At 39.8% G+C, this 21,144-nt stretch overlaps 1 protein-coding gene across 1 annotated transcript in view; it reads left to right on the plus strand.

Moving 5' to 3' along the window:
* Window positions 1-4,069: 4,069 nt before the first annotated feature.
* The window catches only part of camta1a (calmodulin binding transcription activator 1a), a 442,204-nt gene continuing 425,129 nt past the window's right edge, over window positions 4,070-21,144 (plus strand). The window contains exons 1-2 of the mRNA XM_053644237.1: window positions 4,070-4,246; window positions 11,192-11,293. Of these exons, the coding sequence (XP_053500212.1) occupies window positions 4,222-4,246; window positions 11,192-11,293 (127 nt within the window). The 5' untranslated portion in view covers window positions 4,070-4,221. The remainder of the gene's footprint in view (window positions 4,247-11,191; window positions 11,294-21,144) is intronic.

A 21,144-nucleotide genomic window follows, 5' to 3' on the forward strand; every position in this document is an offset into this window, starting at 1 on the left:
TTCCCTGGGATAGGCCCCACCGCAACCCTGTGTAGAATAAGTGGTATGGAAAATAGATGGATAATAATAATAATAATAATAATAATAATAATAATAATAATAATAATAATATTTAAGTAAAGCAATTTAAAATCTACAGAAAAAGTATCTAAATATCTAAAAACATGACTTTGAGAAAACCGTAGCTTTCACACAAACATTACTTACCTTGCAAATATACTATACGGCCAAAACTACGTGGATGCCTGACCATCAAACCCAGTTCCAATCTTTTCTATTTATTACAGGATCAGCTCAAATTCATTCTAAGATATCCAAGCCACCTTTTTTGCTGGTATCAACCCAATACTGATCATTGGTATCGGATTGGTGCCATCTCAAATATCTCAAATAATAATAATAATAATAATGATGATGATGATGATGATGACGATGAGTATTATTATTATTATTAAAATCCATGAAAGTAATTTTCAGATGTAATTACACTATGTGGGCAAAAGTATGTGGACACCTGACCATCACAATCATATGTGCCCATTCCCAAACCATGGGCATTAACACAGAGTTGGTCCTCGCTTTGCTGTTATAACAACCTCCGCACTTCTGGTAAGGCTTTTCACTAGATTTTGGATCGTGGCTGTGGGGATTTGCTCATTCAGCCACAAGAGCATTAATGAGGTCAGGAACTGATATAGAGTGAAAAAGCCTAGTGTACAGTGTTACAATTCACCCCAAAGCTGTTCTTCCACTCCAACCATGTCTTTATGGAGCTCGCTTTGTGCACAGGGGTATTGTCATGATGAAACAGGTTTGGGCCATTTAGATCCAGCGAAGGGTAATAATTAACCATGTATGGGTGTGATGGCCAGGGCTCCACATACTTTTGACCGTATAGTATATGCTGACCTGCATTATTTGTAATCTGAATTTCGAGGGGAATCTAAAGAGAGACTGAGTTCCAGTTTCATTTAAACATGGACCACTTGGAACCGTGTTTAAAACCTCCTCCTCTTTCTGTATGAGTCTTTCTCTCTGTGGAGCTGTCCCTTCAGCACCACATCTGGTATTCTGTCCATTTTTTTCCTCCATTAACCCTATACTGACTACGTATTTCACACAAGCCTACCTCATTACTGAAAATCATTTCCCTCATTAATAAATAATTGAGAATAGTTCCTAATCACACTAAATTTAATTAAAAGGTCTTTAAAGAACACTTTAAAAGAACAGAATTTTCTTAACCTAATCTCTACCTACATCATTTTGTAGCATACGTGATTACTAAGGACATGAATGTCCAAAATGTTCTCATACTGGAATGTACCCATACTCAAATCTTACCCATAAGGGATGTCTAATGTAAGTTGCTTGGGGAATTAAACATTAAAAAAATGACAAGGCATGCTGTTTTAGGAAACTATTTGATGACAGGGTGGTGTGATGTGGCTTGATGTGAAGTCGATTATTTTCCTATAATAGCACATCCCAAAGTGCTTTATTATTGATATACTACAGTGATTTGCCAATTATTACCAGTTTTAATACATTAATAAATGACACATTGTGCAATTTAAACATTTAATGTTGTGGAACCTCTGCAAGACAAGTTAGTTCCAGTTAACGCTTGCATTATAGCACTTATAAGCAGTCGCTCCTTCGGCAGAGTCTCATTTATCTCTCTCTTGAAGTTAATAGAACAAAAACACAGCTTGTCAGAACCCACAAAGCGCAAACCCGTATGTTCTGAAGACGTTCTGTGGGGGAAAACCTACAATGTGCAATGTGCTGATATTGGAGACTCCTTCCATACATGTTGTGGTACAGGGGCGTAACCTGGCCTGGGCATTGTGGGCTGTAGCCCCAAAGATTTTTTCTTTACCCCTGAATAATTCTCCACTTGGAGCGGTTTGTCACTGTGTAACTAATCAACAGTAAAAGAAGACAGCCTGAAATTTTGTATCTTCAGTGAACGGAGGCGAGGCCAATCAGACAGGGTTTACAGGAAAATACATGGAAATACTTGTGTCTTATTGGCTGGCAGTTCTCAATTCTGCCAAATGCTAGCTCACACAGTCAGTGTGAGGAAAATTTATATATTTTTTAACCAATAAATGGGTTGAAACTGAAACAGTGACATCCTCTCATCCTGAGCAGGAAAACAAGGTGCATAAATGTCTATATGAGTTCGTGAATATGAATACGTTACGTGAATATGATATGAGCAGAGCGTAAGGACAGATAACGTTCTTTACATGGCACTATAGCAGCTATACCCACAGTGATAGCTTAGTTGTGCATCCCCTTGGCTAGCGACACAAAACTAGCCTAGGCTCATGTTAGATAGCCAAAAAAGTTTTATATTTTATCGGTCTGGTAGTCCTGCAAACAGTGATAACACCCGGGGCAAGTTTTATGATAAATCCAACTTTTTGTCCAATTTTCACATTTTTTAAGCAATTAGCCCTCACATGCAAGAAAGAAATTACATGCAAATGGTCTAAGTACATTTTAAAAAGTTTTTTGATGGATAAGAATCTGGACTCAGCCCCAGATGATTAACAGTTCAGCTAACGCCCCTTTTGTGGCACATAAAACTTCACCATATTTTCTTTGTTAAATAGCATTTTAAATCTATTTTTTATAAAAACCTATTTATTATGAGTCTTAGATTATTTTCATTGTCCGCCATATGAATATGAATTACCCGGAAAATGAGCTGTTACTATAGAAACTATAACATATTAGAAGCCCATTATGCCCATGAATATATGTCTGTGATTTGAATTACAGCCAGCACTATTGTCAGAGCTGCTGTTCATCAAATTCATCAACAGCAGCTTGGTGGTGCTGGGATTTAAACACATGACCTTCAGATCTGTAACTCAAAGTTTCAACCAGTGAGCCACCACAACTCGCTTAACTGCCAGAACTCAAAGTCTGCCAGAAATGTTGCCACTATGCATTGTGTTTTCTGGTATTTTACTGTAATCCACTGCACTGCTTTGATTGCCTTGTTTACAGTACAATCGTGTAATAAAATCCTAAAACTATATTTTGCTGTAAAATAAATACCGTAAATTTACATCATTTTTTTTTAGCAGTGTTGCGATGTCCCCCCGTGTCATCAGTGCGGCACACAAACTCTCACAGTAATAATGAAAACAGCATCAAGCAACAAATCAGCGGTAGAGTCACTAAACACATATATTTCAATCTAAACATATATAATGTGGCTCAGTGACTTAGTGGTTAGCACGTTTGCCTTGCACCTCCGCTGTTGGGGGTTCGAATCCCACCTCCAGCCTGTGAGCGAGGAGCTTGCATGTTCTCCAGGGGGTTCCCTCGGGGTACTCCGGTTTCCTCCTCCAGTCCAAAGACATTGTAAATGTTGTAGACGTGCATCTTAGGCTGACTGGCATTTCCAAATTGAATATAGTGTGAAAATGGGTGTGATTATGCCCTGCGACGGGTTGGCACCCCTTGTGCCCCATGTTCCCTGGGATAGGCTCCAGGCTCCCCATGCAGTGACCCTGTCTGACAATCGGTATGGAAAATGGATGGATGGATGGATATGTAATGTATTTCAGGGTGTACATATGCTTTAATGAAGCACATCTAGGTGAATTATATAGAGCCAGTATGTGGACATTGATGTTGCACCGTACAAATCAGTAGCCTATATTCTGCATATATTAGGTGGTGCTACTCCTAGCCCCTTTTTGCCACGTCATAAATAATAATAATAATAATAATAATAATAATAATAATAATAATAATAATACCCCTATTCACTGGTTTAGGGTTTTATCTTGAGCTAACTAAAACAATCTCCAGTGCACATTTGATGGTTTTAAAGGAAGCCTCCTGTGTGCGTCCAGTCTTACGCACTCGTTTGACGGCGCACTGTTCAGGCGCGAGCTCATCCCGGATTGGCTGGTCGTCTCTCTCCGAGGCGTGGAAGCTGCACCTAAACATCCCTCCGCCGCCCAATTATAGAGAGCGGACTCTTGGAAAGGGAAGTCGTTTTCTCGCCGAGCTCGCAGACCATTTCAGCATCCCGTGGTCAGTCATCGTCCCACAGCCAATGGTGGAGAGGGTTGGAGTTGCCTCCCGTTCCGCCGGACCCTCCTCGCGCTGTCCTCGACGTGCACGCGCGTGGTGGTACCCAACGCTCGCGAAGAGGAGGAGGAGGAGGAGGATGTGGCGCGCGGAGGGGAAATGGCTGCCGAAAACAAGCCGGAAGGTAAGAGGCAAAAGCTCAGGGATTGTAAAAAAAAAAAAAAAAAAAGAAAGAAAGAAAGAAAGAAAAAAGAAATGACAAAGAAATGTTTGTTTGTTGTTTACTGTTAATGCCAGCAGTGTGAATGGAGTGAAAACATTACGGAGCAGATGGAGGGGACTCGCAACTTGCAAGCCGAGATGCTTCTCGGGTTTCCGCATTTATCCTGACACTCGTTATTTCTCCACCGAGACATCATCACCCTAGCCAGCTATGGTAGCTAGCCAGCAATGTGTATTACATTCAAGAAAAAAAATCAACTGGAGAAAATGAGAGAGTTAAAAGGAATAAAAAAAAGGCGACGCTTTGCCTCGGTGTCTGAGCTCTGAGCGCAAACTTACTGACAGCACCGTGGTCCAGCAATAACTTCTCTTTTATTGATCAAGCTTCTCGGGGTGCACAAAATTATTCCTAACTTGCCAGTGATGATCCTCAGTGCATTTTATCCACCAAGTCTGGCACTCACATGGCTTAAAAGAGGGCTTGTCTTTAAGAATGGACTTCTAACCTTAGTAGTGTGCTGCTTTCTGTGCTGAAAAGTGATGCTCTATTCCTACAGCATGTGCATGAACTACTGAACTGAAATAACAAATACAGAAACTATACCTCTGGCACAGATTTGCATAATGAGTTTTCTAGAATGCCACAACGTAAAAAACAAAACAAAACAATTGATGTGCGTGTATACAGTAGTTATGTCTTTGGAAAACTTTATGTGTTGTCAAGAAGAATGAGGAAGAAGTTGTGTTTCAGCTCAATAAGTAGGACATATACAGAAACTCAGATTTGCAGTTATTTGATCTATTTACTGGAAGAAAAAAAAAACCTTTCCACCTTTCCATTAGTATTGGTATTAGTTTGGTTCCAGAAATAATGTTGCTGATATTGATGATTAAGCTCTTCTGGCTCCCGGCATGTGTCTAGATCAGGTGTAGAACGCTGTGGTGTACACTGTTCTCGCTAAACGTCTAGGAGAATCAAGCTGAGTCCAGCTAATCTTTATCGTCATAGGTACAATCCGTGTATTTTGGATAAATTTGACCGTATTTCAATTGCGTAGAAAATTGAATAGATAAGAAAAGTAATAATAGGTGAAGGTTGCCTTTTTCCAGCCACAGGGTGGAGACCTTGCGTTAAAAGAAACTTTTCACAGTAAATAAATAAACAAATCAAATGTTTGCACAGACAATCGTCAGATTATTGCTGGGATATTTGATAAATAACGTGAGCAGTGTTAAACTTGAAGAGTTCAAAAGGACAATCCGATGAATACGGTTAATCCGCACAGTGACCTTATAGTAGAATACTAGGATAAAACAGCACTCATGCATGTATTATTGACTTACTTATTACCTTGTAATTACAGCGCTATAGCTATAAAACCAGCGATCAGGAAATAATAATATGACAGGAGGAAACGTGGGGTGGGTTTGATCCAGCCCACAGGGGGGTGGTATTGAGCTTTGTTAGTCGCCACGGTACACGTCTGTTTTACTATGCACGGCGTGTCAACTGAGACCGGGAGTATTGGAATAAAGAGATATCTACCTTTGTGTTGAAAGCATCACATGGCTCGGGGCTACCCAAGCTTGTTCTCTATTTGTTACAGATGCAAACAAACACATCCGGGCTTGTAACGCACACCACATTCATGTTCTTCCTCCCGTCGCGTTATGGCTGCCACGTGCTTTTTAGAGCGTCTGAGCTGAGACTCCCCTGGCAGAGCAGGTTGAGTTATTTTTGCCATTCTTGCGAGGTCAGCGTGCAGAGGAGGAACATGTGTCACACACTTACACATGAACGTAGCCGCTCCTGTGGTGTAGATAGAGGTTATATATATATTCTACCCTACTGTTCCAGTTTTATCCTCTAGGCCTACTTAGCAGTGCAGAAAGTGAGTGAAACATTGTGTTACATATAGTTTTTGTACAATTCTTTTCCTTTTGATTACTCTCTGTCCCGTAACCTTTTGTCCTTGAAGCAGCACTGTTTGTGTTGAGCGCTGCTCTCCAGGGCTTCAGTATTTCACAGATTTTTTCCTTTTTTTTGCACATAAGGACAGGCTGTTCTTTGCTAGAGGCTGCTATGAAAACATGGGTAATATCTCTTAGGTCCCACTGAGTGCTCATGTCCCCTGGTTTGACCCTTCTCGCGTCCAGAGAATCCCATTTGCGCCTCAACACGGTGTTTAATAATAGGGGCTTTAGCAGCTTGTTGGCTATCAGATGAAACATATTTGGATTTTTTTTTTTGTAAAACTATTTCACACTATGGTTTTATGAATAATAGCAACTAACAGAATAGCAGTAAAGGACTCCAACTGGATTACAACCAACTGCAAATATAAAGAAAAACACACGTAACCCCTGAAACTCTCTCTCTATATACTGTGATTAAAAAAAAAGAAGTGGTAAATATGCCAAATCAATATGTTGTATTCATCCTTTTTTTTCTTGGATTTGTATCGCCATTTATTCCACTGATATTTCCAAAGTTTGGGGAGAATGGTTCAACAGCACTGGGAAGAAAAAGAAAATGCGAGCAGAGATCTACTTCACCCCTTTTATACTTCAGCAGAATATAAAATGAGTTTCTGAGGGAAACATGTTTGACTAAACAGACAGCGTTAGAGTGAAATATGTTCTAACAGTATAAGTCTGTGGAAATAAAATGTCACTGCAAGCGGAGTTATATTTAGCCATGCTTTTATTCCCCTGAACAAATAAAAGAAATAACAACAAAAAAAACAAACCATGATTGTGTGTGTGTGGTATGGCTAAGCCTATGTTAATGCTAGCCATCCACTTACTCATCTACTCATCAGCTGAACTAGCCAACAAGCCAGCGCTAACTGATAACTGTCCCTATAAAGAGAGAAAGAAAAATATACTTCGTATAGTAAATAAGTAAATTATTTTGAAGAAGAGAAAGAGTCACTGATCTATATATAATAACTGGATAGCTCATGACGTCACCAACAGTGAAGCTACTGCGCCGCCATCTTTGTATTCCTTAACATTCTGAACTCACTTTGGGTCGTAATCACTGATCTATATATATATATATATATATATATATATATATACGAGCAGTGGTCGGAGCTCTGAAGCATAAAACAAATAAAAAAATACAGCGGATATTTGTGTACAGAGAATATTTAACCACAGACATATAAACTCATTCGCAACGGGGATGATGTGTGTTTCATTTGAGTGTTTAATAGAGATTTCACTCCGCGCTGTTAGAATATCAGCTTTGTGGTCAAAAGGTAAGAACAGAGAGCTAAGCAACAACCGGCGGCTAAACACTAAACACTAATACTTAAACACTTAAGCACTAAAACACTCACACTTCAACACCAACACTTGAACACTACTGTAATCTACTGAGGGAAAAGATACGGAAAATAATGACTACTAAACCACTGGGTGTTAAATGATTTTGTACAGCTGTGTGTTATAGTGTGTGTTAGCTCCGTGTGTATGTGTGTGTGTGTGTGTGTGTGTGTGTTATCTTTTCCCTCTGTAGATTACAGTAGTGTTGAAGTGTTGGTGTTGAAGTGCGAGTGCTTTAGTGCTTAAGTGTTTAAGTATTAGTGTTTAGTGTTTAGCCGCCGGTTGTTGCTAAGCTCACTGTTCATACCTTTTGACCATAAGGCTGATATTCTAACAACGCGGAGTGAAATCTCTATTAAACACTATTGGGTACTTTTTGCTTTAAAAAGGGGGTATTTATACATTTTGACATTGCATTTTTACTGTTGATTATTAAAGATTATGATCGTTATCCCCACTCTACATGGGGATAACGACGCATTTGTGCTTAATAAGTACATGGTCTGTATAAATTTCAACCCGTGGGCACTTCTGCCACATCCTTTAGCGAACGTTGTTTTGCAGTTAAAAGCAGCACTTCGGGTCATCTTGACAGTTTTTGTCCATTGGTGGTCAGCGCCCTCTGTTGTTAGGGAATCGTAAAATGGTCGCCAGAACACTTCCGGTGGCTTCACCTACTGCTGGCAGTTTAAAATTCTATGAGCTATCCAGTTTATATATATATATATATCTGTGAGTGTGTGGTGAGAGTATATTTTCTTGTTATTTACCCATTTACCCATGTTAACACTACCTTTCTACTTGCTACTAAGCGAGCTAGCTGTTCATTTTCTGACCTAGCCAACAGTGTGAAATACAAGCTCTAACATGACCTTTCACATAAAAGAATAAAAATAAGTCAATTATTTTGAAGCTGAGCAGGGATATATTTCCTTGTGTGTTCCGACATGATGCTGTTTCTGTGGTAACTATGCTAGCACTAGCTTCCCACTTGCTAATAAACAAGATAGCTATTCATGTGCTGAGCTAGCCAACAGTAACAATGTAATTCCCATCTAATGACTATCTATATAAAGGTTAAAAAAGATATAGGTACATTATTGTAAAGCAGAGAAAGAGTACAATTCCTTGTGTGTTATGTCATGACTAGCATCACCAAAGGAAATGTGCTATGTAACAGTTAAGCTGAAGTGTGTTTTTTTAGAAGTCACCTGGGATATACAGAATGACGTATATTTGAAGGTGAACTCGGATGTTAGCATCGTTAGGATTTTTCCATTGGCTTTTGGATTATTGCAGAAAATAAGCTCTGTGACCAACAAAAGTTAGAGAGTCTTACAGGTTTTGTTCATCGACATAATCTTCACAAATGAACACAACTTTTATGAATTTTATACAAACGCCAGAAGTAAAAAGCTAAGGTTAGTCTATAAACCAACTACACCATGGTCACATGACCTCAACGTCACCACCACTAAGTTTTTTTAAAAAAAAACCACTACAATTGGAAAATACTAGAAATTGATAAATCTACAAGTTTGAGTGGGAATAGTTTGCAAGAGCACGAGTATAAACACAACGAGGCAGTAGTAGAGGAGTTTTCCTGTTCGGCGTGATGACGTTTAACGTCCCCGACAACCTCTGTAGTCTCATTTAGCCACTTGTTATCAAGCGCCTTTTTCAAGACACGTAAAAGCTTAACAAAATCACGAGTGGGGTATTACTGATGTATTTCAAGACGTAGAATAAAACGTGAAAATACCTCGAGCTTGTGTTAACCGCAGACCTTATTTCAGGCATTTAACCAAAAACCCCATTCAAAAAAACCCCACTGACTTCGGGACGATGGAACCGGACGTGTTAAAATACTAACTCATTTCCGGGTTTTAGGAGTCATTTTCACAGCAGTCTATTTATACGTAGAAATAAATAGGGATCTTGTCCATATGATTATCTAAACACAAAGGAAACCTCATCTCAACTGAGCGTTCTAGTCTCAGTCCTAGCGAGCCAGAACAGTTTGGTGATTTTTCTGCTTCAAGACACCTGATTCAGCTCGCCGGTTAATTATAGGGTTTAGTAAGTGTGTGAAGGAAATCACCAATTTGATGTCTTGTATGAACTTGATATTGGAATTGGCACTATAAAATGTAATAAACACCTAAAATAAGCATTTAAAATGTTGTACTGCTGTGTAATTTGTATAAACAAACCTTACTGAGTACATTTGATTACCAAATTACATTTAGATTGATAAATTTAGATTATAAACTACACAGTAAAGTACGTATTACGTTATTTTCTTTACCTGATTGAATGAATTCTTAAAAACAAGCAGAATATCTCAGAGCTGTGGTAATGATTTATTTTCTAGTACAACCTTGGTATTGATATTAGCTTCAGAAATCTCATGTTGGTCAAGCCCGAGTGGAGCTCCGTTTAGGGATTTATAACTTTGTTAAATGAATTAAGTATAACGGGGTGTGTGTGTGTGTGTGTGTGTGTGTGTGTGTGTGTGTGTGTGGGGGGGGGGGTTATCAGTGCGTGCTGTAATGTAGAAACAGATGTGTTTTAACCAGTTGTGATCCCTTACCTGCTTCAGGCAAGCAGTCGGAAATTTTCATTAAAAATCTCGCACAAATGCAAACAAAACCAAACTTCCATAAAAAAAAAAAAAAACCCAAAGGATTTTAGAGCTGCATCTTTCCTTGCAGGCTGGAAGAAATGTCTTGAATATTTATTTATCAACTCTCAGCAAAACCGAGGGCGAGTAGAAGGTGAGGAAAGGGAAGAAATACACAAGCAAACTATCTGACTTTGTGGAATCAATCGGCGCTGTTTCCCAAAAGGCATTATCCCTGGAAGGAAGAGTAAACCTCAAATGTTTCTAAACAATTATGATAACACCGCAATGCTTTTGGAAAACCCTGTATAAGCAGTTCAGATGCTCCCTCACATCATATTTTCATTGCATATTCAGAACTTTTCAAATAAATTTTTTATCAGAGTTGCCACATTGATCTTTTGAAGCTGAATTATGTAGTTAGATACTTGATCTTCAGCGCTGGCTCTTATACTGTAAATAATAAACAGCGTGTGTTCAGGTCTGCTGTAATGAATACATACACGCTGTCGTCTTCTACAAGATGAAAGAGATTGCTTTTGTACTGTCTCAAAGCCCAAGTTTGACCCCAAATAAAATTCCACATGTCCTCACCACTAGGGAGCAACTTAAGTCAAAGCAATCCCTTCTGGCCCTCGGAACGTGCACAATGAAACAGCGGTGTAGACTTGGTGGAGAGAAGTGAATTTGGCACACTGAACCCGAAAGCCGAATTGAACAGATTGCCTGTGAGAAGTGTTCCTCTGCTCGGAGACGGACGTGTCCGAGATGCATGGGGAGGGAGGCTCGGGTTCAATGCAAGTAACCAGTAACCGTTTTGTGTGTGTGTGTGTGTGTGTGTGTGTGTGTGTGTGCATGGGGAGAATGTAGAAGGTCTCAATGTTAAGTTGTTGTGCAATTTTCCTAGTCTCTTCTCTTTCTCTGCTTTCTCTTTCCCTGCCTCCGGAAAAGGACTGAAGAAAATTCGTAACCCGGATCGAATGTACAGATCAGCTGTGTGTTATTCCGGCCATGCTGCTCCTAAGGGTGTCAGTGATGACACAGAGATGAACAGTAAGAGCTGGTTATTAATATTGCATCTGTGGCATTGCTCGAAGGGGGCCACTTGCTGGCTGATCTATTATTCATTCATCGATTCATTTATTTACTTCTTGATTTCATTATATCTTCCTCCTTCTCCGCTGGGAGTTCCTTCCCAGAGCTTTCTTTGAACCTTGAAGTGTCTTCTTGACAGCAGCATGCTATCAATATCACAAGTCTTGCCATTTGCTAAGAGCTAGACCTGTCCATAAAGACTGCATTACGCCAGACTCTCATGCTATATGCTGCCATCCTCTACGACGCTGACCTTCTAAAACTCACTACTGCCATCCATCTAAAAGCATGGACTTTATCATGTTGTGTATTGCTAGAGTAGGCAAAGCTGTAGTTGGTTGAAATGATTTGTGAAAACGGCGAGTTAATTTCATTTCGACTGCGAAAACAAATGTTTTTCCTTCAGAACGGAAAAGCTATTTGCCTTTAGATCAATTATGTGTATTAATGCATGTCGACGCATAGAACGTTGATTGCTCCATTAGTACTCCAGAAGTCTCCATGCTTAATACGCATCGAGCTGCGATCCTGCCACCCCTGGAGAATTTGTTGATCTGTGTAATTAAGTGCGTTTATGTTTGCCGTAATTTGGAAAACGGAGCCAGATCGCGCTCATCTCCTTGTTGTGCTATTCACTGATTATGCTCTTTCCATTGAGTTCCGTCCTCGTTCCTTCAAAGCAGTGTTTTAATGAACGCTCTTCTGGGACTGGAAAGTAAAAGGCGGAAGCTGGTGTTTGCACTCATCCAGACTACAGCTGTGCATTTCTCTGTCTGTCTATCTGTCTGTCTGTGTGCACCACATGTATGAGCTTGCTTAAACCAGTCACTGAGATTCTATCCCTCTTGCATGCAGCATGATCTAACCATTCTGTGTGGCTGCTTCTGGCAGCCCAGTTAACACGTGAAGCCTGGAGGTTTTTGTATCGCTAGGACCGTTCAAAAAAAAACAACAAACAAACAAACAAACAAACAAAAAAAACCCCAACCCGTCCTGTCCAAAGCAGGTAAACCACTCATGTGAGTAATTGTGGAAGTGGTTATGATAAGGATAAAGGGCTTTACTGGGGATCTGGCAGTGTGTCCTCTCATTGTCTAATGCGTGTGTGCATGTGGGTGTGCTCTCAGGTCCTCACCTCCTTTCTCCCTGAGATGGGATTTTCATGGATGGGTGAGTTTGGCTAAGCCTGAAAACACATAAGGAGTCGTTGTTGTTGTTTTTTTTTTTCTTCTTTTCTTCCTCTCCTCAGTTAAAGTAGATACTTGAGCTGAATTACGTCCTTGCTTTCAGTTTTTCCAACATTTCTGACTAAATCAAGTGTCTTGATAATAGATTAGAAATTAAAAAAAAAAAAAAACAAAACCCTAAAACTTTATTTAGTGTAACATGTTGAAATTTTAAACATACTTATTAGCCAAGGTTAAACAATGAAGGGTGCGTTGTTTCAATCATTAACCAAGGAAAGTTCAAATGAAAACTGGTCGTAGTACAGGAATGGTGCAGTGTTTGTATTGCGCCGAGGACATCCAGGCTTTGAAAGGAAGCCTAATGAAAGCCTTTATTTAAATAAGTTCTTTTGCTCCATCAGCCTGTTCATCAAACCTTAAAATATTGACCTTGAAGCCTCAAACACCACGTTGCGGAATGATTTTTTTAATCATATTGAACAAACATTCAGCCTTTCAAGCAGTGCCTCCAGAGCTGAACAAATTTTACCCTTCCACAAGACAATATCTACAGCTGGTTCCTGTCATGGTCTTGTGATTAATGGTGCTCAGAGTCCTGCCAGCCATCCACACACCACAAAACCCCAACATGATATTGGTGTATATATATATAGGAGTGAAAACTTGGTAAAAGGAAAAAAAAAAGATCCAGTTATAGACCTTTGACTGACATGTCATCTCGTAAAAGCGATTCTGTACCTAATTTGCTTTGATATGTCTTCCCTCTCAGTAGCAATATGATAGTTCTGGCTTTTGTAGTTAAGCTAAAAGCATGGCTTCGACATTTAATCTAGCCATGTGTTCATTTTCCTGAAAGCCCTCATCGCTTATAGACGAGCCTGTGATCTAGATCTAAAAAGATGGTGCTAATTAAGTGTGTAGTCCGGTGCAATCAAAGCTGTCTTTTAAAAGCAAGTGCATCTATCGAGGAGGCTCATTGATTTTAGCTGTAAGGACAGTGTAGCCTATGTATGTTGAAATTTTAGGCTTTTGAGATGTAGGTATTTATTAGAGCACCCATAATTCATAGCTAGGAGAACCCCTAGCAATTTCCTCTAGCTGATTGGCTCTGATTGCCAGCGTTGTGATTTAGGCAGCTATTGCAACCCGTTCGAGAGGTATGTTCTTCATTAGCAGGGCTGATCACAATCTGGGACGAGTCTCTCTTCTTTCGCCAGACTATTATTACGCTCTACTGTAACATCTGTGAAAGAAAAAAGGCTGCATTGATAATTTAGTCATTGATTTAATTATATGGTAGAAGCGCGGTTTTGTCTTAGATGTTTATTTTATGCAGTGACTTCTGCATTACTGGGTCAATAATAAAACATATGCGTTTTTTTTTTTTTTTTAAGATATCCTTTCAAGCCAAAATGAAATATGATAGAAAAATGTTTGTATGTCAGTAAACAGGTGTGACAGTCAAAGTCTCCGTGGCAGATTCTCCAAGATGCTCAGTAAAACTTACAACCTGATTTCATTATAAAAAGCACAAAGAGTACCTGAGACTACTGGTGCATTTTTAATCACTAAGGGTTGTCACTCCAACTACTGACTTTGTTTATTTTAGTGTTGTTTAATGCTATATATAGATTTTTTTTTAAATGTAGAAAACATTTAATTCCATTATTTTCGAAGGCGTCTTTGCTTTCTAACTCGTACAGTGTGAGAGACCCATATTGCTGCAGTATAACTGAGTTTTTGGTCACTTCATGTTGCTGTAGTAAAAAGAAAAAGATTAACATTATTGCTGGGGCTCGTTTTCACGTGTTATGCTGTGTTCTTTCTTGAGCTCAAACGTTAACCGAGTGCTACAGTCTTTGTTTTTAATCTGTCTGCCTGCCCTGATATATACAGTGCGTATACAGTGCTGAAATATACACTATATGACTAAAAGTATGTGGACACCTGACCATCGCACCCATATGTGGTCCTTCTCCAGAAGTTTAAAGCACACACTTGTCTCTAATGCATTTGTGTGCTGTAGCGTTACAATTTCCCTTCACCAGAACTAAGAGACCCAGACCTGCTCCAGCATGACAATGCCCCTGTGCAGAATGCGAGGTCTGTGAAGACATGGTTTGATAAGGCATGATAAGGTTGGAGTGGAAGAACTCGAGTGGCCCGCAATGAGCCCTGACCTCAACCCCACTGAACGCCTTTTGGTTGGGTTGCATTCTAACACCGATTGCACCCCAGACCTCCTCACCCAACATCAGTGCCTGACATCATTAATGCTCTTGTGGCTGAATGAGTACAAATCCCCACAGACACACTCCAACATCTAGCGGAAAGCCTTCCCAGAAGAGTGGAGGTTATTCTTACAAAGGGGGAGTAAATCTGGAATGGGATGTTCCACAAACATGTGGCCATATTGTGTATGTCTGTAAGCACATCTTTGCAAATATAGCCATCACAATGATATTATACAGTATATCGTAGAGCAAATGCTACGATTGTGTACTTCTTTGTAAGTAGCCTTTGTTTGTCATTTACAGCTGTTATAATTTTAATAATGATCATTCTGGATAGATGTGTCGTTTATACTTTTAGCGTAAAATTTCAGCAGCATTAACGCTAAATAGTGATGAAAGCTAACTTACCTGTGGTCACTTGGTTTCCTCGCCTCAGGACTCTGACTCTGCTGTCACAATCGAAAGGTCAAAGCGACAAACATTCACTTTGGGGCGAATTCAGATTTGGATGATGACGTCGGCAGCGCAGTCGGCAACGCGATTGGACAATAATTTGACACGTGTTGTGTTGGTCACTAGTGTGAAATTATTATTTTTTTAAACACATTTATTGGATAATTTAACACAATGTGTTGAAATAGTAATAACACAAAAAGTATGCAGGATATTAACACATCCTTTCCGAGCGTGTTTCTCTAAATAAATCTAACAGTCTGTCCGTGTGAAAGCCGCTACCTCCACCTGAGGCGAATTCAAACAGTCTGCGCTGAGTTGATTTGACACTAGGAGCTGGGCTGAGGCGTCGGGGTGGGGAAGGGGTGCACTGATTCAGCTGTCAGTGGAAATGACCTAGCAGCTGACCCAGCGGTTGGGTTACACAAAACTACCCAAAAACTACCCAAGACTGAGAAAATAACCCTATTACATGACCCAAAAGGCTTGGCCCAGTGTTTGGATAGAAAAAAAAGCATTTGTTAGAGTGTATTTTATTTACTTTAATATTTATGAATAGTTAATATATATTTATTTCATTTAAATAAGTAGAGTACATTTTCATGGTACAGCCAGTACTGTTTATGTTTGTACTAAAGTTCAGCAAGATTTTACTTTGAGAGTTATGTTTTCATTCAGTATCACTTTTAAAAACTCTAATCGGTTGATTAAACAATTACGGCCCAACTTAGTTATCGTTATCGGTAAAATCCAAAAATCGCTCGACCTCTAGTTGATACTGGAGACTCCTTCCATAAATGCTAAATGAACCCCTCCTAAAAGAAAAGACATGTATTAATGTGTTTATATAGAGTGTGTGCCATACAGCTACCTGTGTAAGAATGCACAGTGTGCAAGGAGAACGTTAATATACACTTGTGATTTGCTTCGCAGCTGGAACTACTGTCAGAGCTGCTGTTAATCCACACCTTCTGGCCAATCAGATTTGAGAATTCAGCGACGCTGTGGTATAAGCATATTATAATGAACTTTAGTACACAGCACTTTATAGATGGGGAAAATTATCTTGCAGTCTGGAAAATATATTTATTTTAGTCCTAATATTGCTTAGTTTTTTTTTTTCTGTGCATCACATTTCTATCATGTGCTTGTGGTATACAATAATGTACACTGTTAGTATTTGTCAGTAAGGACATGGTCAGTATGCACAGGCCTTGCATGTAACCCTGGATGGCCTCATGTGCTCTGTGGGTTTACATAGAGCCCTCATGACATCTTGTAGTATTCAGTTTAATTCAGTGGTATTTGTTAGTTATAGTTACATTTATATAGCACGTTTCTAGACACTCAAAGCACTTAACATAGCATGTGTGTGTGGGGGGGAGGGGGTAAACTCCACAACTACCAGTAGTGTGTGGCATCTGCCTGGATGATGTGATGGCAGCCATAATGTGCCCGAACACCCGCCAAACACCAGCTATTAATGGAGAGGAGAGAGTGTTGTAGCCAATTCAGAGATGGGGATTATTAGGAGGTTAAGTGCCAGTTTCACCAGGTTACACCCCTACTCTTTTACAATAAGTGTCCTGGGATTTTTAATGAGCACAGAGAGTCAGGACCTTGGTTTGAGGTCTCATCCGAAGGATGGTGCTGTTTTACAGTACAGTGTCCCTGTCACTATACTGGGGCATTAGGCCCCACACAGACCACAGGCTTAGTGCCCCCTGCTGGCCTCACTAAACCACTTCCAAGCAGCAACCTTAGTTTTCCCAAGGTCTCCCATCCAGGTACTGACCAAGCTCAACCCTGCTTAGATTCAGTGGGAAGCCAGGCGAGAACTACAGGGAGATATGGCTCTAGTGTAGCACGTGCAACATTGTCACAAAGTGTCTTTACATAAATATATAAATTCCAGATATAAATTTTACATGTATAAATTTATCCCTAATGAGGAAGCCAGAGGCGACGATGGCAAGGAAAAACTCCCTGAGACGATACGAGGAAGAAACCTCGAGAGGAACCAGACTCAAAAGGGAGCCCATCCTCATCTGTGTGACACCCGGATAGTGTATCTTGTATTATGTGATTCCGTGCACAGCTACAAATCTCATGAATTATTTGTCCTCCCTATATGCTGAAATCTGACAGCTACGCCTACAGAAGGCTATCATGGGGTGCATAAGAATATAGCATCTGTCTGTGATATCCATGGGGTAACGCTAAATTTAGATGACGTGCCGGTTTCTGGGAAGCACAAGCCTTTTTTTTTTTTTTTTTTTTTTGAGAAGCAACTGGCCTGCCAGGTCTTTGTTTAAATTGAGTTCATCAGTTGAGCTGTGGGCGTCAGTAGCTCAGTGGAATGACGGACTGCTAACAAACAGCCCGATGGCTACGGCTCTCCATCATGATGGGAGGTGTGGAGTTGCGATCAAGGATTTGAGTGTCGAAAAAAAACGATTCAGGTCTCACCAGAGGATTGGAAGGTGGGGCCTTGTTGTTTCAGCCCATTTTATTGCGTTCATGGTCTTGCATCCTTGATGGATTGATTTAAAAATAACTTTCACTACCACAGTGCCCTGATTATTATTTCAATTCATTTTTCTGGCCCTTTGGTCACAGGAGGCATGCTTTATTAGATTAGTATTGAATGGATCGATACCACAGTTGAGAGTGATTTTTATAACAGCCATCTGTTGTAATGTCAGGTGACTTGCGGGCTACGGGAAGCCGCTTTACATTCTTACGTGTTAGCGTCCATGTGGCGAATTAGCATACGCGTTTGGTATCTAGTCCAGCGTTTATGCGCTGAATATGGAAAAGATTATATTCGCACCATTTAACACTGCCTGAATTGATAAAACATGCTTTTAATATTTTACAACATCCATAATGGTAATCCTGCTTGCAGGGGAAGAACAGAAGGGCTTTGGAGATTGAATAGACTGTTTGATGAATGTAGTACTACTCTAGCATTACAGCTACACCTCACTGAAGGAGGCAACAATTATAAGTGAATAGTGTCACTCACCGAGCAAGCCACGCCGACAAGGGAGGAGAGCGCGCGAGAAAGAGGGAGAGTTTTGTGTCGTGCGAGATATTGATTTGAGATTTGTTTTTGTCAGCCCTCTCCAGTTTCATGACCTGCTCAAGTCTCCAGGGTGACACCGGCACAAGCTAGCATGACTGATATTGTTAAAGCTGCTAAACAGACTCCTTCAGGAGCAGTATCAGGGATAATCTGGAGGAATTTTTTCCTCCTCCATCTTCTGGTCAGACATGCTTACCAGGAGATGTAATCAGAAATAACTGGAGCGTTTGGAGACCGTCAGGGTGGATGGAGCATTATGGGTATAAGGAGACATCAGCAATGACTGGTTTTTTTTTTTTTTTTGGAAAGATCACAGTTTTTGAAGGATGAGGCAAGGACAAAAAAAAAAAAAACTCTTGGATGTTTTTGTGGTTTCACACACACTGACAAGAAGGTCCAAGTTCAAGGAGAGCCACTGATCTGTATCTGATCTCACATGTCAGATCTCATGGTGGGGCTTTTCTTCTACCTGTTTTTTTTTTTCGCAGGAAAGAATCTCTCTCTCTCTTTTGTGTGGGTGGCAAGCACAAGCAATATAAGCAACATATATATATATATATATATATATATATATATATATATATATATATATATATATATATATATATATATATCTCCGCTATCTCTCTTCTGTCTTCCTTCATTCTGCTGTTACACTTCTTTTCCATTTCTTCCCATCTTCCTTCTACTATACCCAGTCTGTCTGTCTCTCTCCCTCTTTTTTTTCCCAGGAAGCCACTTTCTCTATATCACAGTCCCCTTCTTTTTTTTTTATTTCCTCCCTCTCTGTCATCTCTCACTCTCTGTCTTCCCCGCATTTTCTTTGCCATGTGGGCACGCAGGCTCATTCTCCTGATCAGCCCGGACTCTATAATTGGCTGCCTCCCAGCTCAGCTCAGCACTGCACATATAATATAGTGGCATTCCAGTTTCTAATATAGCGGCGTTCCCGTTTCAGCCTGCCTTGCACTTTAGGCTCTAACAACTTGATTGTTTTTCACTGCGAGGGAGACTAAGTTATGCTAATGCTTTCGGGTGTCGTCACTGTTTTTTAGCAAGGAAAACAAAGTGTGTGAGTCAGCAGTGGAGGTTGGCTTGGGTACGGTGGTGTGTGTAACACACATCCACACGAGCAAGCTAATGGCTTCCACTCAGCATCTGCAGTTGTAGCTACAGCTGAATCTCTAGAGGAGTTTCCGTCCTCTCGTTGTGTTATTATTTGTGTGTGTTTCTCGACGAGCCGGCCACCATCTCGTCTCTCTTCTTGTTTGCTTATCCTGTTTGCTCTCAGCTGAATTTTTTTTTCTTCTCCCCAAATCCCTAACAATGTCACATAAAAGCGTATATGTGCATATCTGTGTGTACTTTTAAAATATAGTTTATTCTCTCGTTATTAAATCAAGCAGCATCGTGGGGATGAATTAACATTCAGCGCCATTTCTTATACTCTTAACTTCCAAGCAATAATCCCTCTGTTCTGTCACATTGGTTTAATTTAGTGAAAAGGGAGCAAATCACGGACTTCCTAAGATCTGTCCTATATTGCATGCTCGGAGAAGCTACACAGTATTTTAACAGTGTGATGAGTTTTTAATTAACAGTCATCAAAATCATCAGAGATTTTTTTTTTCTCCTCAGGATATTCCTAACCCAGCAGTTCCACGCTGCTCTTTGTACATCCCGATTTCTCTCTGTAGTCTTTGCACTGACGTAGAAAAGAACCAAAAAAAAGCAAATCTGAAATGTTGGACTTTTTCCTTCCCTTGTTTACTCGGTACAGGATTATGAGGCAGGGTCTTGCTCGGCCAGCCATGGGAGAGAATGGTGACATCAGTAGGAGTGTTTGGGAAAATGTTATAGCACCTTTTGATCCGCGAGACACAGAGACAGTGCTTAATTATGAACCGAGTGTGCGGCTTGGACACGATCGATCACAGCGAGCAGGCAGTTGAGCAGAGAGAGAGAGCTTGTGAGAGCTGTTGTTACTCTGATCTGCGCATGAGGCTGTCTGAGACCAGGAAAGGTCTAAACCACACCTCGAGTTTCATTACTAATGCAGCAATGATACAGTTTTTCATGTGTTTGAACTTTATGGGGCTCAACATCACTATTTTCTTATAGTGTCACTATACAGCGATATTTTCGAATATTTCTTATAGCGAGCTGTGTACAGTGACAAAACATAATGTTGCCCTTTATATATTTTCTACTTTTTTATATTTGATATTTGATCAATTTGATATTTTGGATATATGCCCTTTTGCCATGGCATTCCTCATGTAATTTTAATGAGAAATGTAGGTCAGATGACACTTTTTCTTAAATGTATAATATAATATAATGTAATATAATATAATATAATATAATATAATGTAATATAATATAAATAATTTATACATTACTTTATTTAATCATAATTTACAAATGGCCTCTTTTTTCAAGCTGGGTATGAATTAATTACACAATTATGCAAGAAATGTGTGCATGAAAATCCAATTAGTTCTGAAAATGAATGAATCCTGCAAAATTTATGTATAAGAAGACCCACTAACGTGAACTTCAACTTGATCAGCTTCAAATAATTTAACTGGCACGAGTTAATCTACGGATGGAAAAAAATGCCAACAAATCTGACAGCTTAAATGAAACTGTACAGGTTCAATTGTCAAGTTTAAGTATCTTATTTATTATAATTACAGTCCCAGATTGAATGAAAATTTTGTGAAACATTTCACACTTGAAATTTCATTCTAAACCTGGGAATCCTGGGTTATGTTACTTCACGTTTCACGCTGCTTATACTTTACCCGGGGTTAACAATTAATCCTGGGTATACGTAATCTGACG

The sequence above is a fragment of the Ictalurus furcatus genome, chromosome 15, assembly GCF_023375685.1.
Source record: "Ictalurus furcatus strain D&B chromosome 15, Billie_1.0, whole genome shotgun sequence".
Lineage (NCBI taxonomy): Eukaryota > Metazoa > Chordata > Actinopteri > Siluriformes > Ictaluridae > Ictalurus > Ictalurus furcatus.